Source organism: Macaca mulatta, chromosome 16 (assembly GCF_049350105.2).
Source record: "Macaca mulatta isolate MMU2019108-1 chromosome 16, T2T-MMU8v2.0, whole genome shotgun sequence".
Classification (NCBI taxonomy): domain Eukaryota; kingdom Metazoa; phylum Chordata; class Mammalia; order Primates; family Cercopithecidae; genus Macaca; species Macaca mulatta.
In genome coordinates, this window is record NC_133421.1 from 4,984,392 (window position 1) to 5,002,448 (window position 18,057).

At 46.9% G+C, this 18,057-nt stretch overlaps 3 protein-coding genes across 9 annotated transcripts in view; 1 reads left to right on the forward strand and 2 right to left on the reverse strand.

Annotated features, from left to right (window-relative positions):
- Positions 1–670, forward strand: part of ASPA (aspartoacylase) — a 29,142-nt gene extending 28,472 nt beyond the window's left edge. Inside the window, exon 8 of one of the 3 annotated variants that reach the window (XM_077968793.1) lies at positions 166–670. The gene's annotated coding sequence lies outside the window, so the exon portion shown is untranslated. The remainder of the gene's footprint in view (positions 1–165) is intronic. The other 2 variants (XM_077968795.1, XM_077968796.1) reach the window with 2 other exon arrangements.
- Positions 1–11,727, reverse strand: part of SPATA22 (spermatogenesis associated 22) — a 68,244-nt gene extending 56,517 nt beyond the window's left edge. The window contains exon 1 of the mRNA XM_077970071.1: positions 11,481–11,727. The gene's annotated coding sequence lies outside the window, so the exon portion shown is untranslated. The remainder of the gene's footprint in view (positions 1–11,480) is intronic.
- Positions 8,274–18,057, reverse strand: part of TRPV3 (transient receptor potential cation channel subfamily V member 3) — a 51,342-nt gene continuing 41,558 nt past the window's right edge. For 4 of the 5 annotated variants that reach the window (XM_077969948.1, XM_028835886.2, XM_077969950.1 and 1 more), the window contains 4 exons: positions 16,452–16,726; positions 14,488–14,600; positions 12,481–12,560; positions 8,274–11,881 (listed from right to left, as the gene is read on the reverse strand). In XM_077969948.1, the coding sequence (XP_077826074.1) occupies positions 11,784–11,881; positions 12,481–12,560; positions 14,488–14,600; positions 16,452–16,726 (566 nt within the window). In that variant the 3' untranslated portion in view covers positions 8,274–11,783. The remainder of the gene's footprint in view (positions 11,882–12,480; positions 12,561–14,487; positions 14,601–16,451; positions 16,727–18,057) is intronic. The other variant, XM_028835884.2, reaches the window with a different exon arrangement.

The following is an 18,057-nucleotide window of genomic DNA, read 5'->3' on the forward strand; positions in this document are numbered from 1 at the left end:
TCATGCCTGTCATCCCAGCACTTTGGGAGGCCGAGGCAGACAGATCACCTGAAGTCAGGAGTTCGAGACCAATCTGTCCAACATGGTGAAACCCCCTCTCTACTAAAAATACACAAATATTAGCCAGGTGTGTGGCGCATGCCTATAGTCCCAGCTACTTGGGAGGCTGAGGCAGGAGGATCACTTGAACCCATGAGGCAGAGGTTGCAGTGAGCCAAGACTGCATCACTGCACTCCAGCCTGGTGGACACAGCGAGCTTCCATCTCAAAAAAAAAAAAAAAAAAAAAGAAAGAAAGAAATGAGTTATACTGTGAGTAAAATGTTATTAAACAGCATTTCATGCTACAGGGAAATCTTTCATGAAAGGAAGAGTCAATCAATGAAGCAAACTCCACTGTTGTTTTATTTTAAGAAATTGTCACAGCCATCCCAACCCTCAGTGCCCACCGCCCTGATCAGACAGCTGTCATCAAGGCAAGGCCCTCCACCAACAAAAAGATCATGAATTGCTGAAAGCTCAAATGATCATTAGCCTTTTTAGCAATAAAGTATTTTTAATGACGGAATGTACATGTTTTAAACATAATGCTATTACACATTTAACATACTACGTATAGTGCGAGCATAACTTTTACATATACTGGAAAATAAAAAAATGTGTGTGGCTCATCTGTTGTAGTATTTGTTTTATTGTGGTGATCTGGAGCCAAGGCTGAAATATCTCTGAGGTATGCCTGTAATGTGTAAGTGCTAGTAGAAACAAGTTGTGCAGGCTTGCTATTTTTTCAATTTTTATATTTGGGCTAATAGTAATATACTAAGTGTCCAGCCTATAAACTTCAGCATTTGTTGCAAAATCCAGAGGAGACTTTCAAGTGCTGTTTTGTGGATGAAATATGAAAGAGAAACGAGGGCTTAATGGTAAAGATGACATATGACTATATTAAGAAACTGAATGGCCCTTTGTCCACAAACACACAGTAACCCACACAGCATTGCTACTGCGGCATGCCCCCGGCTCTGCACTGACCTCATGGAGCAGAGAGCCTCCTTCAGACACCTCACGCACCCCCTGAGGAGCTAATGTTTCTTCCCAACATGAAAAATTTGTAAGAGGCCTATTCTTCACAGCTGTCACTTCTCATTTTGAAAGAATATGCCCACCTTATTCCAAGCAAGGTGTGAGGAGGTCTTTGGGCTCCAGATGTTGCCAGCAGAGGTGGTGAAAGTCAGTAACAGGGCAGTGGACACGCATAGAAATGTGACCCACAGCTCTGGTTTGCAAATACAGTCTTTCAAGAAATCCTGCCATATCCTAAATGCCCAAATCCCTTGCCTCCCATGATTCTTCTCCTCAAAGGACCTTCTACCGGACGCTGCCCCGTCCCTCTCCAGCTCCACAAGGGCCCTCCCCGCCATCCTCTTAGTCCACAGCAGCCAATAAACAGCGTTTTTATTCCATGATCTGTACCCCCAATGAATCCATAATCATAGTTTCAAATGTATTTCCCAAACATACTAACATTATCTGGAATGAATGAATGAATAAATAAATATTACATATTTATACGTTTTCATTCTTCCAAAGTGAACCCCACTAAGCCAATTTTACTCCATATTCAGTGTTCTGGAAAGCACATATTGTTTCTAAATTTTTCAACGTTTTTTTCTATTTTTGTACTTTACCGAAATTATTTGCATTGGAACAAACTCCCTTCCTTCTGAATTCTGTAGTAAAAATGTGATGCATCAGCTTCTGTAGCTAAGTTTTACCAAGTTTCCTTCCCCCGCTGTGAATGTTCCATTGTTTTATTTCTGAGTCCAATTTTTCTAGGTCAGCTTTTTCCAGATGTAAATTTTGGCAAGAATACTTTATTCTTCCCTCAAATGTTAGTGATTTGTAAAATTTACAACATACAATTTATATCACTGTGATTTCAGTTTCAGGATTGATTATTCCTATCAAGTCTAATTTTCCCTTTTACAGTCTTTAAAGTTTCTAATTAGATGTGTGGTTTGTTTGTTTGGTTTTTTTAATCTATAATATATTGCTCTGTGGTTTTAGCCACTTTGAGTTTTATTTTACTTTGATTATTTCTAACCATCTACATTTGTATTTTTTCTCATTTATAAAATGGGAATGATCATAATAATAGTGCCCCTTTCATGGGGTTACTATGAGGATTAAGTGGGCTAAGACATATAAGCACTTAGCCCAGTACCTAGAGCAGAATACCTACTTAACAAACCATTGAAGTTCAAATTCCTAGCATGAAAGGCCCTTCCTGATCTGCCCTCCCTTCCCGAGACCTCCCTACACTTTTCTCCCTTTGGACCATCTCTGCTGTGGTGTCCTTCCCACCGTTTATTCCTCTAGGCCTTCACATAGACTGACTCCCCTACCTAGAATTTACCCCCACTGTCCTGCACCTTCCACCCCACTCAGACTGTGCTCCAACTAATAATGCCTGTTTCTCCTTCAAAATGCAACCCAACTTTCATTTCATAGCCAACATCTTCTTGGTCTTCGTCTACCTGACTTCGTTGCCACTTTGCCCCTCTTTCTATCCCATCTTGAGGGCATTAGCAGTGTCTTTTTCGAATGTCTACAATCTAGTAAGTGATCAATAGAGGTGAGTTGAATAAATGAGCATGCTCAAACACCCCTTTCTCTACTGAAACATCTTCGTCTTCCACCAATGGCCCTGCCTTCTTTTTATCTTCCCTTCCCAGTCACCTCCTGAGAATTGTCCCCATCACTCCCAAGTGAAACACTTCGTTCTACACCATCCAGACTGTTACCATGTCCCAAAGGACAGTGGAAGGAAAACACACCCATTTAAGTCTGCAAATCCATGGGAAAAAAAAAAAGGAATTTTTTTTTCCTTTTGCCCAGGCTCTTGTTGCCCAGGCTGGAATGCAATGGCATGATCTTGGCTCACTGCAACGTCCGCCTTCTGGGTTCAAGCGAGTCTCCTGCCTCAGCCTCTGGAGTAGCTGGGATTACAGGCATGCACCACCACGCCCAGCTAATTTTGTATTTTTTCAGTAGAGACAGGGTTTCTTCATGTTGGTCAGGCTGGTCTCGAACCCCTGACCTCAGATGATCTGCCCACCTTGGCTTCCCAGAGTGCTGGGATAACAGGTGTGAGCCACCATGCCAGGCCAAAACAAGGAAATGTTCACACTCAACAATTCCCCTGTTTAAAATCCTTTGGTGGCTTCTTACCCTTGTTATGAGATCTCAAAGCCTCACCACAGCTGTCCAAGTCCTACATGCACTGGCCTCTGCCCACCCCTCTAGCCTTATTTCATGTCACTTGGCCCCCTGCTCCCAGCAATTTGGCCACATAAGACTTTTCCAGTCCTCAGATGCACGAAGTTCCCTACTACCTTTGGGTCTTTGCCCACATTTTCCCACTTACTGAAACCCTTCCCCTTCTCCACACTCCCATTAGCTAAATGACGCTTACTCTTTATGACTCAGGCTAGGTGAGGCCACTCTGTCACACAAGCTTATTGACAGTACTAGACTGGCCCTTACCCAAATTGCAACCGTAATGCGTTATGACACTAGGGCAGGGAAAGTTACTGTTGGTCTCTTTGATTAAACTGCAAAACCTCCAAGAGAGCAGTGATAGCATTTGTCTTACTCTTTGTCATACCCACAGCACTTAATGCATAGAAGGAGCTCAGTACATTTTGCTGGATAAATGAGAGTTGATCTGCTGAGTGTAAAGCTATCTGGAAGGGCTTATTTGGAAGAGTGGGGTGTCACTTCCTTCACAAGGGTGACCCCAAGATAGCCACTGGAGACCACAGAGGGTGGGAATGGTGAACCACGTACAGTCAGTGCTCCAATAGGAGAAGCAAATGAAAAGTGGCAGCTGGGGAAACTCTGAAGCCTGAGAGTCCCATGGGGGTGACCAGGGCCATGATGCTGGGAGAGAGGCCTATACAGGTCATGCATGTTCCAGGGCAGCAGGAACAGGGCCTGTATTTGCATATTTGCATATCCAACAAAAGATCCATATTTGCATATCCAACATTTGCATATCTGCATATCCAACAAAAGGCCTGTATTTGCATATCCAACAAAAACAGAGTCTGAAGGGAAATAGCTGCTTAGGGGTGTTTGTCTGTTTGGGACGGGGTCTCACTCTGTCATCCAGGCTGCAGTGCAGTGGCATGATCTCAGCTCACCGCAGCCTCCACCTCCCAGGTTCCAGCTATTCTCCTGCCTCAACCTCCCCGGCAGCTGGGATTACAGGCATGCGCCACCAAGCCTGGCTAATTTTTGTATTTTTAGTAGAGACGGGGTTCCGTCATGTTGGCCAGGCTGGTCTCGAACACCTGACCTCAGGTGATCCACCCACCTCGGCCTCCCGAAGTGCTGGGATTACAGGCGTGAGCCACCATGCCCAGCTGCTTTTTTAATATCTCTATACTTCCCACACATACCGCCTTCAAGAGGCTTGTGATCTACCTGTAGAGACCTTTGTATGCCTGTTCCCAAAGCAGACACACCAAAAACCCTAGTCTAGTACTTGGCAGACAGTAGTTCCTGAACACCTACCAAGCCAATGATTGAGAGGCTCACTCAGAGAGGACTTCGCCCAGGGCTGCCCCATCAGGCTTGGTGGGTTGCTCAGTGTAAGACTCGAGGGAGGTCCCTGCATACTCCACAAAATCAAAGTCAATGGCACAGCCCAGAAGCTTACATCCCATCAAAGCAAAAACAGCACTCAAGTTTCCTCCATTCTGCCAAGAAAAAGAATGGGAACTTGACTAGAAAACAAAGTCAACCCAAAAACTGAGGTCTGTAGGTGATTAATGCAGTATAATTAAAGGGAAAAAATACTAGAGCCCCATTAGCTACAGATAAATTAAATGCTTAACAGAAAAAGTTCATTTTCAGAAACTACATATTAAGGGATGGAATAATTTTCACAGTCTTGAAACATAAAGCTCAAGAGCATACAGAGAGGTCCCAAGACAGGAGTTTTCTTGCTCTGAGTGAAAGGCAGGGCCGCGCGCAGGGACTCACGCCTGTAATCCCAGCACTTTGGGAGGCTGAGGCAGGTGGATCACCTGAGGTCAGGAGTTTGAGACCAGCCTGGCCAACATGGTGAAACCCCATCTCTACTAAAAATACAAAAAATTAGCCCGACGTGGTGGCAGGTGCCTGTAGTCCCAGCTACTTGTGAAGCTGAGGCAGGAGAATTGCTTGAAGCCGGGAGGTGGAGGTTGCAGTGAGCTGAGATCATGCCATTGCACTCCAGCCTGGGCGACAGGGCAAGACTCTGTCAGAAAGACAGAGAGAGAGAGAAAGAGAGAAGGAAGGAAGGAAGGAAGGAAGGAAGGAAGGAAGGAAGGAAGGAAGGAGGGAGGGAGGGAGGGAGGGAGGGAGGGAGGGAGGGAGGGAGGGAGGGAGGGAAGGAAGGAAGGAAGGAAGGAAGGAAGGAAGGAAGGAAGGAAGGAGAAGGAAAGAGGAGGGGAGGGGAGAGGAGGGGAAGGGAGGAGAGAGGAGGGGAGGGGAGGGGAGAGGAGGGGAGGGGAGGGGAGGGGAGGGGAGGGCAAGGCAACCAAAGCTTAGGAATGTGAGTGCAAATAAATTCACAGGTTTGGTGGTCAGAAGTTGAAGGTGTTTCCAACTTACAGCTTCCATTTTCACTGTAAAATAGGGAATAAAACCAAGTACAGCTATGGATATGGAAGCCATGGGGTCACAGGTTTAAGAAGTATGATGGTTTTGAAATAACAAAATATGATGGTTTTAAAAAATCAAACAGAAAACCGATGAAAGAAATAGAACAGCTGGACAGTAACAGGGGTTGCTATGAACATTAAATGAGACATGTATGTAAAGTGCATGGCACTTTATAAATATTCATGTCCTTCTCCCCTCCTACCACCATCTTAAATGGAAGAAACTGTCTTATATTTGCATCATCTATCATTGCCCATATTTCATGTTCAATTTTTGTTGAATTGGTTCTAAATCTTCACACATAGTAGGTGAGATACATTTTTCGAGTTGGACTGAATCCTTTCGGCAGAACTTGGCTATTACTGTCAGAGGGGTTGCTGGTGCACTGAGAAAAATGGTAGCTCTTGATACTAGACTAACTAAACTTCAGAGAACCTGGATTCTCCAGCCAGGAAAAAGGATTGTGAACTTCGCATGTCATTCCGTCTGTCTCCAAGTCTCAATTTCCCTACCTATTAAACTGGGATACGACACTCGCCAAACCTACAAAACGATAACCAACATGACCGAAAGAGCTTTGTAAACAGTGTAATATACAATCTCAAAGGCTGAACACATTGATGGAATCCTTTGGGGAGGTAATTTTTCACTGTATCAAGAACCATAAAAATGTTGAAACCTATTGACCTAGGCATCTCCTTCCCAGAAATACATCCTACGACAAGGGTTTCCACCCTTTTCCTATCCGTCCACCCAACACATCCCCACAGATGGCACATTCCTAGGTTTTGGACTAACGCCTATTAAGCGAGGATGTGAATCACGTACGATCCCTGTTTTGTTGCCACTCAACAAGATACAGCCCAGTGAAGGAAGTCATTCTGGGAATCATCTGAATTAAGTAATTCACCAAATGCAATATTTCACTTATTAACAAATTAGTTGCAAGTTCCACAACCCATCAAGAGAAGCATTCAAGACTTGGCATTCAAGTTGAGAACTGCCATCCTTATGAAATAACTCAAAGGAATGAAGAACTGCATATACCTATGAATTAGGCTGGTCGGCAATAATGATAGTAACAACGTCAGCTCTTTCCTATCCATTCTCTCATTGCTTCCTCATAAAAATCGTGTATGGTGGACAGGAGGGATTTATACCTTCTGTTCTCCAGGTGGAACCATGGGTTTCTATTCACTCAAAATAATTTGACAGCCAACAGGCATAATGGATAGAGCCCTCTTATTTTTTTTTTTTATTTCTTCTAAAAAAAACCCAAAAGGATACAGGTGCAGAACACACAGGTTTGTTACACAGGTATATGTGTGCCATGGTGCTTTGCTGTACCTATTGATCCATCCTCTAAGTTCCCTCCCCTCACCCCCCAACCCCCAACAGGCCCTGGTGTGTGTTGTTCCCCTCTCTGTGTCTGTATGTTCTCAATGTTCAACTCCACTTACGAGTGAGAACAAGTGGTGTCTGGTTTTCTGTTCCTGTGTTAGTTTGCTGAGGATGATGGCTTCTAGCTTCATCCATGTTCCTGCAAAGGACATGATCTCATTCCTTTTTATGGCTGCATAGTATTCCATGGTGTACACGTACCACATTTTCTCTATCCAGTCTATCATTGATGGGCATTTGGGTTGGTTCCATGTCTTTGCTATGGTGAATAGTGCTGCAATAAACATACGTGTGCATGTGTCTTTCTAGTAGAATGATTTACATTCCTTTGGGTGTATACTCAGTAATGGGATTGATGGGTCAAATGGTATTTCTGGTTCTGGATCTTTGAGGAATCACCACACTGTTTTCCACAATGGTTGAACTAATTTGCATTCCCACCAACAGTGTAAAAGTGTTCCTATTTCTCCACAGCCTCTCCAGCATCTATTGTTTCCTGACTTTCTAATAATCGCCATTCTGACTGGCGTGAGATGGTATCTCTCTGTTGTTTTGATTTGCATTTCTCTAATGATCAGTGATGATGAAGCTTTTTTTCATATGTTTGTTGGCCACATAAATGTCTTCTTTTGAGAAGTGTCTGTTCATATCCTTTGCCCACTTTTTGATGGGGTTGTTTTTTTCTTGTAAATATGTTTAAGTTACTTGTAAATTCTGGATATTAGACCTTTGTCAGATGGGTAGATTGCAAAAATTTTCTCCTATTCTGTAGGTTGCCTGTTCACTCTGATGGTAGTTTGTTTCGCTGTGCAGACGCGGACACACCACTCTGAGAGGTTTCATGGCCTGAACGACTGACATTATCTGGCTGTGCATCCTGGGGCACATGGCTTCAACCCCCTGAGTCTCCTTTAACTCAAACCGCTTCCACAGCTGCTGAATGCTTCCAATTGGCTACCTGATGTGAATGTGCTTTGAGATGCAAATACATACAAAGGTGACATGTCTGATGGCTTGCTGGCTCTGTTCCTAAGCCGGAACCAATGATAATACTTCAGGTCCAAAAACTGGCCTTCCCTTTACCCACTCCTGTTACCAACACTCTAGGGTTTCCAGTCAGTCTGCACATTGGCACACCTAGGCATGGATAAAACATGGCCATAACAAGGCAAAATAAATATTTATTAGAAATCAAAAAACCATTTCTTCAATGGCACAAACATGTTCTTACTCTTTGTACGATTTCTTCCTTGAACATAGAGTTTCACACACACACACAACACTAAGAACAAGTAGGTAAATGAGAATTTACAAGGATTCGGCACATTCAAGGATAATGGGATGACAATTCTGTGTTTGGAACCAAGATCACAGTAAAAAATATGTAAATCAATGCAGAAATCAAGTACGGCTTACAGGCCCGGATGACGGCCCATCTACCTGGGCCCTGCCCAGAGCAAAAGGACACAGGTCACCAGGCCTTGAGGAAGGAAAGGAATGTCAATAATACTGGACTCTCTCAGGCTGGAGCCTTCTAAGAGCTTAATGACTTCACAGTACAACCTCCAGCACCTTCTCCCACATCCCAGGGAGGAAGGTTAAGCACCTTTTATTCCAAACAGATATATCACATAATGTCTAGAATAATGAATTCTTCTGAGGAAAAGTTTAGCTAAAGGAGCATTTACAACCAAGGCACTATCTGAGCCTGGGAGATCCCATCCCTGGAAAACGCCTTCCCCTGAAATTACTGAAATGTCAATCACGGAGTTTTAAGATGTCCTGATAGACCCATGGGTTCAGTGGGGTGTGGGTGTGGGTGTATGGGGGGGTGGGTGTGTGTGGGTGTGTGTCGGTGAGTGTGGGTGTGCTTTTGTGCACCCTGTGGGCGCACTTGAATTTTCAACTAGTCACAGGGAACATAGGGGACAATGTTGACTGCCAAATGAGACACCTGAGAAAACAGTCCTGCCCCCCAATATAAGCCAACTACAAAGAAAGACTCAAAATGGTGGAATGACTGTACTTTTAAACTAAACAAATAATGGCTCAGGGAGACATCTGTGGTCCAATAATCAGGACACTCCAGCCTCCGCAGCTCTGATATGACCTTCCTGCATGACTTTGCCCAAGTACATATTCCTTTTGGAGCATTAGCCTCCGGGGGTAAAACGAAGGAAGTGTTCCTTTTCACTCTGATGCTTCTTGACTCATGGCTTCCCTTGGTAAACCTACCTAGGCTCAGACTTTTTGGCTGAAAGCCTTTTGGGGTGGACAAGGTTGGGAAGAATATCCAATACAGAAAATGGTCTTGCAACCAATTCCATCCAGACCCACAGAGAGCAGCTCTCCATCACGTGTGAGATAACAAACATCCATATGGCTCTCCATTCCGCACTTGGACAAAAGCTGGCAGGTTAGGCAAATAGAAATCGATAATTGGCTTTATCCATTAATATCTGAGTCAAAGCAATTCTGGATATGGCTTTATCCATCAACATCTGAGTCAAAGCAATTCTGGATATGGCTTTATCCATCAACATCTGAGTCAAAGCAATTCTGGATATGGCTTTATCCATAAGATACGGCTTTATTCATTAAGGGATAGGACTTTCTCCATTAATATCCGACACAAAGCAATTCTGGAATTCCCAGCTCCACAGTGTAGAGCGTGGCATCATGAATCCTAACCACTTCCTTTCAGACCAAGATGTCTGTTCAGGCTTAATGCGGATAGCTAATTCCAGATGTGGAATGCTGCTCTGCAGAATCTCCAGGCTAAAAGGAACCTTACACTTCTTCCAATGACCATTTTCAACAACATCCCTCACTAAGTGCTCGACCAGCTTTTGCTTAAACATCTCCAACATCTGGAGCAGCTGCTGGATTGGATTGAGCCAAAATCTTTCTCAATTTCCTAGTTCTGCCCATTCTGGAACACATCCGCTCCTCCTGCCTCTAGGACAGTCCGCCTCAAATCTTCTCTTCTCCAGAGGCCCATGCCCAGCCCCCACCACTGTGGCTCAGAGTATGCAGTTACTCCCTGGGTCAGCCCGGAGGGCAGGGGCTGCTGTGGACTGTGAAGCCGCACACACCCCAGCCCACCTCTCCCCAACCAGCCCCATCAGGGGCACAGAGTCTCTATCTGCCCAGCTAGTCTGGCACACAGAGTGGCCCAGAGCAGAGCAACTGGCCCAGAGTGCACTGCCAGGTCTGCACTCCTTAGTTTGCCTCAAGCCAGATGAACTAATCAATCGTCATGTTATCTGAAGGCCAAATTTCTATTTCTGCCATTTAAGATTAACATTCACGGTTACTATTTTTATAATTCCACCTCGAACACCTTTACATGAATCCTTTCACTAGCTAATGGTGGCAGAGTGGATTTTCTGGTGGTTTCGGCCCCAGTCACCTGGCAAATCCTTCCGTCTCCACTTCACCTCTGCCCCCAGACTGACTCCGTCTCATTTCAGAAGGAGAACATCAGAGGATGAGGACCTAAAAATAAGCCCAAAGTCTTGGCAAAGGCTTCTCTCTCACAAGCTCCCCCTTCAGCTTCAAAATTCACAGTTAAAAAAAAAAAATACTTCGTACCAAAGCAGTTGAGGCATTTTGTTAAATTCCCCCACTGAGACATACTGAGGTATGTGACTAACTGCTGAGTTCTAAGATGGCATCGATCGAGCAGCTGCTATTTCTGCTTCAGCTGAAGCCAAGATCCCAGCGCAGAGGCAGGCACTACTGCGAGGCCAGGACACGGACAAGAGCCAGGCCCTTTCACCCAGATCGCAGTGGCCCAGCAGGACTTGCCCGGCGTGTCTCATGCAGACTTTTGTGTGTGTGAAGAAAAGCTTTTTGTCTGCCTCTGGGCACCTTGAGGCCAAATATATAATACTTACATCCAGCCCCAAAGCTCCCAATCTGTCTCCACTTTTAAAATCACATACTTCATTGTAGTAATTTTCATTCTTAACTGAAATGTCTTTTCCATATTGAAAATTTAAACCCTGTATTACTTATGCTACTAAAAACCTGTCTCAGCTTGAGGCAGTGTGAACCTTGGGGCGTCAGGGGACGTTCACTCCAAGGATGGTCTCCTTTTCCCTGAAGGGTTCCGGAAGGATGTTTCCCGAGCTCATTCCCTTCCTCCCCCAGGATATCCGGCTTAACTCCGTCCCCTGCACACTCTGGGATGGGATCAAGGGTCTCCCCAAATTCAGGCAACCCAGTCACAGCAGGAGAGACGGTACAACGTGTGGGCTGGGGCTGGGGCTGTCAGGGGAAAGCTGGCAGGAGGAAAGGCGCCTCTCCCTGCTCCTCAAGGCTCCTGCCCCTTCCCTGCCACCCATCTCTCCCAGCCAAGCCCACCTGCAACTGGTAAAACCAGAGGCTTCCCCCAGGACTTCAGGAGGCTCCCAGGCTCCAGACTGCTGCTGGCTGTAGGTTTACACCAACTCTCTGCCCAGTAACAAAATCCAGGATGTTTCCCACTCAGACAAACTGACAACTGCCCCTCAGTTCAGATACCCACTGAGCACTGAGCATGAGGGTGCACTCTGCTGCTACACCAGCAGAGCCAAACTCCATCATCCCTCAAAGCCTCTCCGCAGAGGCCGTGACTCCGCCTGCAGCGCCAGACAGCGCACGCGCACGCCGGCGCCGGTTCCGCTTCTACACCGACGTTTCCGGGAAATCCTCTATTTCTTCAAAGGCATTGAGAATGGTTTTGCTGTTGTTCCTGGAAGAATCTTGGATTTTGTTGAAATCTGCTTTTTAAAAAATATATATTTTAGAAATAGATCACTCTGCATAATGTGTTTCTTTGTCTTTTGTTTTTTTTTCCTTGTCTTTTTTTTTTTTTTTTTTTTTTGAGATGGAGTTTCACTCTTGTCACCCAGGCTGGAGTGCAGTGGTGCGATCTCAGCTCATTGCAACCTCCACCTCCCAGGTTCAAGCAATTCTCCTGACTCAGCCTCCCGAGTAGCTGGGATTATAGGCACCCACCACCACGTTCAGCTAATTTTTGTATCTTTAGTAGAGACGGGGTTTTGCCATGTTGGCCAGGCTGGTCTCAAACCCCTGATCTCAGGTGAGTCACCCGACTCGGCCTCCCAAAGTGCTGGGATTACAGATGCGAGCCACCGTGCCCGGTCTGCATGGTGTGTTTCTATGGCTTAGGGCTACACCGTTTTAAAAGTCATGCCAACTAGAGTTCTAAAAGTCAGAGCTGGAAGAGACCTAAGCAGCATTTCCATTCAACCCTCCCATTTGACAGATGAGGAAAGTCAGGACCCTTAGATTTGATCTGCCCAAGGTTACGTGGTCTGAGACAGGAGTGGACACCATGTCACCTCACAGCAACAGTTACCTGTTCGTCTTACAGGACCCGGGTCTTCGTTAAGGAAGGAGACGTGCGTCTTCCATTCAGTCCACTTCACCTCATTGATCCTGCAAGTGGGATCATCATTCTTACTATTTCACCAGTGCCTCACTGAGTGCAAACAAATAACCCTGGTTTGGGACGTCCTGGTGTCTACACAGCTCCCCTTCTGTCTGTCCTGGAGATCAGGAGCACCCCTGACCCCAGTGGTCACACTAGCGTTGTTGGAGTTTGAACTCTATCCCCATCTGCATGTCCCCAGGCCTCAGAGAATCAGTTCTCCTTCCACTGTAGGGAACTCAGAAATCCTGTAAGTTGCTCAGACAGGTATAAAGGATCCAACTTCAGACAACAGCAGCTGTGCCTGACTGGTGACAGCCCAAGGGGAAGCGGGGACAGACAGAGGGAGGGCCCAGGCCGCGAGGGTGTGAAGATTAAACTCCAAGTGTAGCTGGGGGTGAGGAGGCACGAAGAGCCTGTGGTTAGGGTCTATGCCCTAACAAGAGTGGGTGGCGTCTGAGGTGTTAGAATACAACCATAGGCATTGATGTGACTTAAATTCACATCCAGAGGTCTCTAGAGTGAGGGTGGCAACATCAGAAATGTTCGTTAGGGTAATCATTGCAGTCAGAAATGAAGCTTTCCAGGGGGTGGGGTTTCAGTCAGAGAAGTGAGTTAAGGTCATACTTAAAGAAGGTGGTCCGTGGGCTCAGGCAGCTGGGTCAGGGTAGGAGGAGGTGGGCTTATCAGAAAAGGTGGTCATGGAACCGGGCGCGGTGGCTCACGCCTGTAATCCCAGCACATTGGGAGGCCAAGGGGGGTGGATCACTTGAGGCCAGGAGTTCAAGACCAGCCTGGCTAACACGATGAAACCCCGTCTCTACTAAAAATACAAAAATTATCCAAGCGTGGTGGCGTGTGCCTGTAGTCCCAGCTACTGGGGAGGCTGAGGTGTAAGAATCGCTTGAACTGGGGAGGCCAAGGTTACGGTGAGCAGAGATCGCACCACTGCACTCCAGCCTGGAACTTCATTTAGAAAGAAAGAAAGAGAGAGAGAGAGAGAGAGAGAGAGAGAGAAGGAGGGAGGGAGGGAGGGAGAGAGGGAGGGAAGGAAGGAAGGAAGGAAGGAAGGAAGGAAGGAAGGAAGGAAGGAAGGAAGGAAGGAAGGAAGGAAGGAAGGAAGGAAGGAAGGAAGGAGAAAAGGTGGTCATGGGATAAGTAAGGACTTTAAAAAAAAAAAAAAATCAAAAAGCCAGAGATCTGTCAAAGTAGCCATGTCACTTTCCATCTGCCAGGGGCAAAATGGGACTCAAGTCACCTGGGGTCACAGGAACTCACACAGGTAAACAGCAGGAAAAGGAGTGCCAAGCAGGCAGATCTTCCCTAAACCAGATAGCAAACAGAGAGAGACCTCGGAGGCACCTTCAAAAAGGCAGAGAGAGGGGCTGGGCGTGGTAGCTCACGCCTGTAATCCCAGCACTTTGGGAGGCCGAGGTGGGTGGATGACCTGAGGTCAGGAGTTCGAGACCAGCCTGACCAATGTGGTGAAACTCTGCCTCTACTAAAAATACAAAATTAGCTGGGTGTGGTGGCACATGCCGGTAATCCCAGCTACTCAGGAGGCTGAAGCAGGAGAATTGCTTGAACACAGGAAGCAGAGGTTGCAGTGAGCCAAGATCGTGCCATTGTACTCCAGCCCGGGCAACAAGAGCAAAACTCTGTCTCAAAAACAGAAAAAAAAGAAAAAAAAAAGCAGGGAGGGGAGCCACTGTTGGCAGTCTCCTTCTCTTTCTCTTCTGAAGCTCGGGAACCCCCATCCCAGGGCCCTATAACCCCATAAGCAAATTCCTTCTTCCGAGGAGGCCAGTGGGAGAGACAGCAGCTGTGGTTATGGTGAGCAAGCAGCGGCACCGTTTCTCTAACATCTTGTCACTGACCTGCCCCTCTCTGCCCACCCCACAGACCACAGCCCCAGGGCCCTTCCCCCTTGGTTACCGCAAACACAGTCGGAAATCTTCCTCGGCCACTCGGCACAGCTCTCCCATCCGGAATCTGCTCCTCAGCCATTCTGGTAACATTTTCTCAAACTCCAAGATGGTCCTGGCTCTCTGGGGACATAAGCAAGTCTAAGGAGTAGGCACTCACACTCACAAGCACACACAAGTGCACACACACTGTCAGTGAGCCCACTCCCCCCTCGCCCCATGCTTAACGGATCGGAAGGGTTTGGCTGATCTACAGAATTCAAAGACAAAAAGCAGGCCAGGCGCGGTGGCTCACACCTGTAATCCTAACACTTTGGGAGGCCAAGGCAGGTGGATCACCTGAGGTTAGGAGTTCAAGGCCAGCCTGGCCAACATGGTGAAACCCTGTCTGTACTAAAAACACAAAAATTAGCTGGGCCTGCATCAGACGTCTATAATCCCAGCTCTCAGGAGGCTGAAGCAGGAGAATCACTTGAACCCAGGGGTTGAAGGTTGCAGTGAGCCGAGATCCCTCCACTGCACTCCAGCCTGGGCGACAGAGCGACACTCCACGATATAAATAGTATTTCTGAAAGCCCAGGAGCTTCCTATCTGACAGGGCTGGGGTCCTGGAATCCCATGGCAAAGGACCATTCGAACATCATTCAGTCCCACCCCCTCCCAGGCTTGGAACCTCTCTGCTGTTTCCTGGCCATAATTTTTCCAGTCTCTCTTGAGTAGTATCAACAAACCAATTAAGAGGGCCTTGGCCAGGTACAGTGGCTCACACCTGTAATCCCAGCACTTTGGGAGGCTGAGGCAGGTGAATCGCTTTGAGCTCAGGAGTATGAGGCCAGCCTGGGCAACATGGTGAAACCCCATCTTTACAAAAAAAATACAAAAATGACCCAGGTGTGGTGGCGCGTGCCTGTAATCCCAGCTATTTGGGAGGCTGAGGTGGGAGAATCGCTTGAGCCCGGGAGGCAGAGGTTGCAGTGAGCTGATATCACGCCACTGCACTCCAGCCTGGGCGACAGAGCAAGACCCTGTCTCAAAAAAAAAAAAAAAAAAAAAGGAGGGCCTTAATAATGAGAAACTTCCATGTGTCGCATCAAAGTTTTTCTCCCTGTAGCACCCCCATGTACCTCTGCCTTCTGGGACCACAGAAGGGGTCTGCTCCCTGTTTCACAGGTTGCTCTGTAGATATCTGAAGGCACTCTCACCTTTATCAATAAGCATTTCTTTTTCTTTTTTTGAGACAGAGTTTTTGCTCTGTCACCCAGGCTGGAGTGCAATGGCATGATCTCGACTCACTGCAACCTCCACCTCCTGGGTTCAAGCGATTCTCCTGCCTCAGCCTCCCGAGTAGCTGGGATTACAGGCGCCCACTACCACACCCGGCAAGTTTTTGTATTTTTAGTAGAGATGAGGTTTCACCAGGTTGGCCAAGCTGGTCTCAAATTCTTGACCTCAGGTGATCCACCCGCCTCAGCCTTCCAAAGTACTAAGATTACAGGGGTGAGCCACCATGCCTGGCCGCCAACAACTATTTCTTAAGAGGCAGTCTCCAGTCCTCTCCCAAACCTGGTTACCACCTCGGGACCCATCCTATGCATTGGTTTCCTCAGCACGTAAGAAGTGTTCAGGCCAGGATAGAATAGAGCAGAACTGTCACCTCCATTGTCCTAGGCGCTGTACTCCTCTTAATACAACCTAAGGTCATACTTCAACATCCATCAATCACACTGTCAACCCTGAGCACAGCACCCCTGTAAGCCTGAGTTTTTCTACACATGCCGTTGCACAGCCACACTTCGTAGACCCTACACTCAAAGAACCTAGGCTAAGGCTTCCTCAATCCTGGCCACACACTGAGCAGCTTGTGCAGATTCTCAGGCCCCACCACAGACCCACTGGTGCTGACAGTAGTCAATGACCATGTGCTGAACTGAATCCCATGGAGGCCCCCACACTGGGGTCTCCACCTAGACTCACCTGCAGGCGCCAGATACGCTCGCTCTCCTTGGAGACATTCTCCACAGTCTCGCCCATCAGGGCAATGAGCATGTTGAGGAGCAGAACGAAGGTGAGGATGACGTAGGTGATGAGCAGGAACAGAAAGAGAATGGGATACTTGGAGTTCTGCTGGATGTTCAGGTCACCCAGGCCGATGGTGAGCTTGAAGAGTTCCAGCACCGCGTCGCTGAAGCTGCCGTAGGAGCTGCAGTCCTTGTTGTCTTTGGGACACTTCTCAATCAGTGAGGCCAGGGCTAGGGGAACATAACAGGGTGCTCTCCTCAGCTTTCCGCCTGGTGAATTACTCTACAAGCTTGCGTGTATTTGCCCACACGACAAGCCTGCTGCCTCCTTCTCTCTGGCCATTAAATCCCATCTCCAGCTTCAGGTCCTCCCAAAGCCTCATCAGGCTGGCTTCTCTGCCCTGGCCTCCTGCAGAAAGCCCTTCCACCTAACAAAGCCCAGAGTCTTCTCTCCTTCCTCTACCCCACAGTCGGCCCTTGATCACTTCCAGCCTTGCAGAGTTGCTAATTATAATCCACGTGTGTGTCCCTGGCTCCCCAGCTAGTCTTTGAGCTCCTGACTTCCTCTAGCCTGAGTCATTTCCCTCAAGGCTGTAAGATCCTGAGTCTCCTCCTAATGCTCTGTTGTGAGTTCCCCAGGAGCAAGACCAGGCTCACACTTCCCTTCTTTCCAACACACCACAATAGAGGTTCACTGCTGGATGGATGGATGGATGGATGGATGGATGGATGGATATGGATGGATGGATGGATGGATGATTAGATGGATGATTGCATGGATGAATGAATGGATGGATGGATGGATGAGTGATTAGATGGATGGATAGATAGATGATTGGATAGATGGAGGGAGGGAGGGACGGATGGATGGATGATTGGATGGATGGATGGATGGATACGGATGGATGGATGGATGATTAGATGGATGATTGCATGGATGAATGAATGGATGGATGGATGGATGATTGGATGGATGATTGGATGGATGGATGGATGGATGGATGGATGGATGATCAGATGGATGGATGGATAGATGATTGGATGGATGGAGGGATGGATAGATGGATGATTAGATGGATGGATGGATTGATGGATGGATGATTAAATGGATGGATGAATGGATGGATGGATGATTGGATGGATGGATAGATGGATGGATGGATGGATGGATGGATGGATGGATGGATGGATAGATGGATGGATAGATGGATAGATAGGTGGATGAGCAAATTAAATGAGAGAGTAAATAGATGGATTAATAAACAAGCAGGTGAAGGAGCAAATAAATAAGCAAATTGTGACCCAGAAAAGGTACCAGACAGATGGACACAGCTACCTAATTTCAAATGTCAATGGTCACTGAAGAAAAGAAAAAAAAGCAACTGGTATGTGGGGGGAAACGATCTCTCTATGCAGAGCTTAGAAATACAACCAGATGGTGCTGTTCCCTCTGTCGTACATGGAGAGATTTTAAGAGGGGGGGCTCCTTCCTGGTCCCAGCAGACCAGAGAGGCTCTCACAGTTATATCTAAAGCAAACTGTGAGAGCAACATGATGTGAAA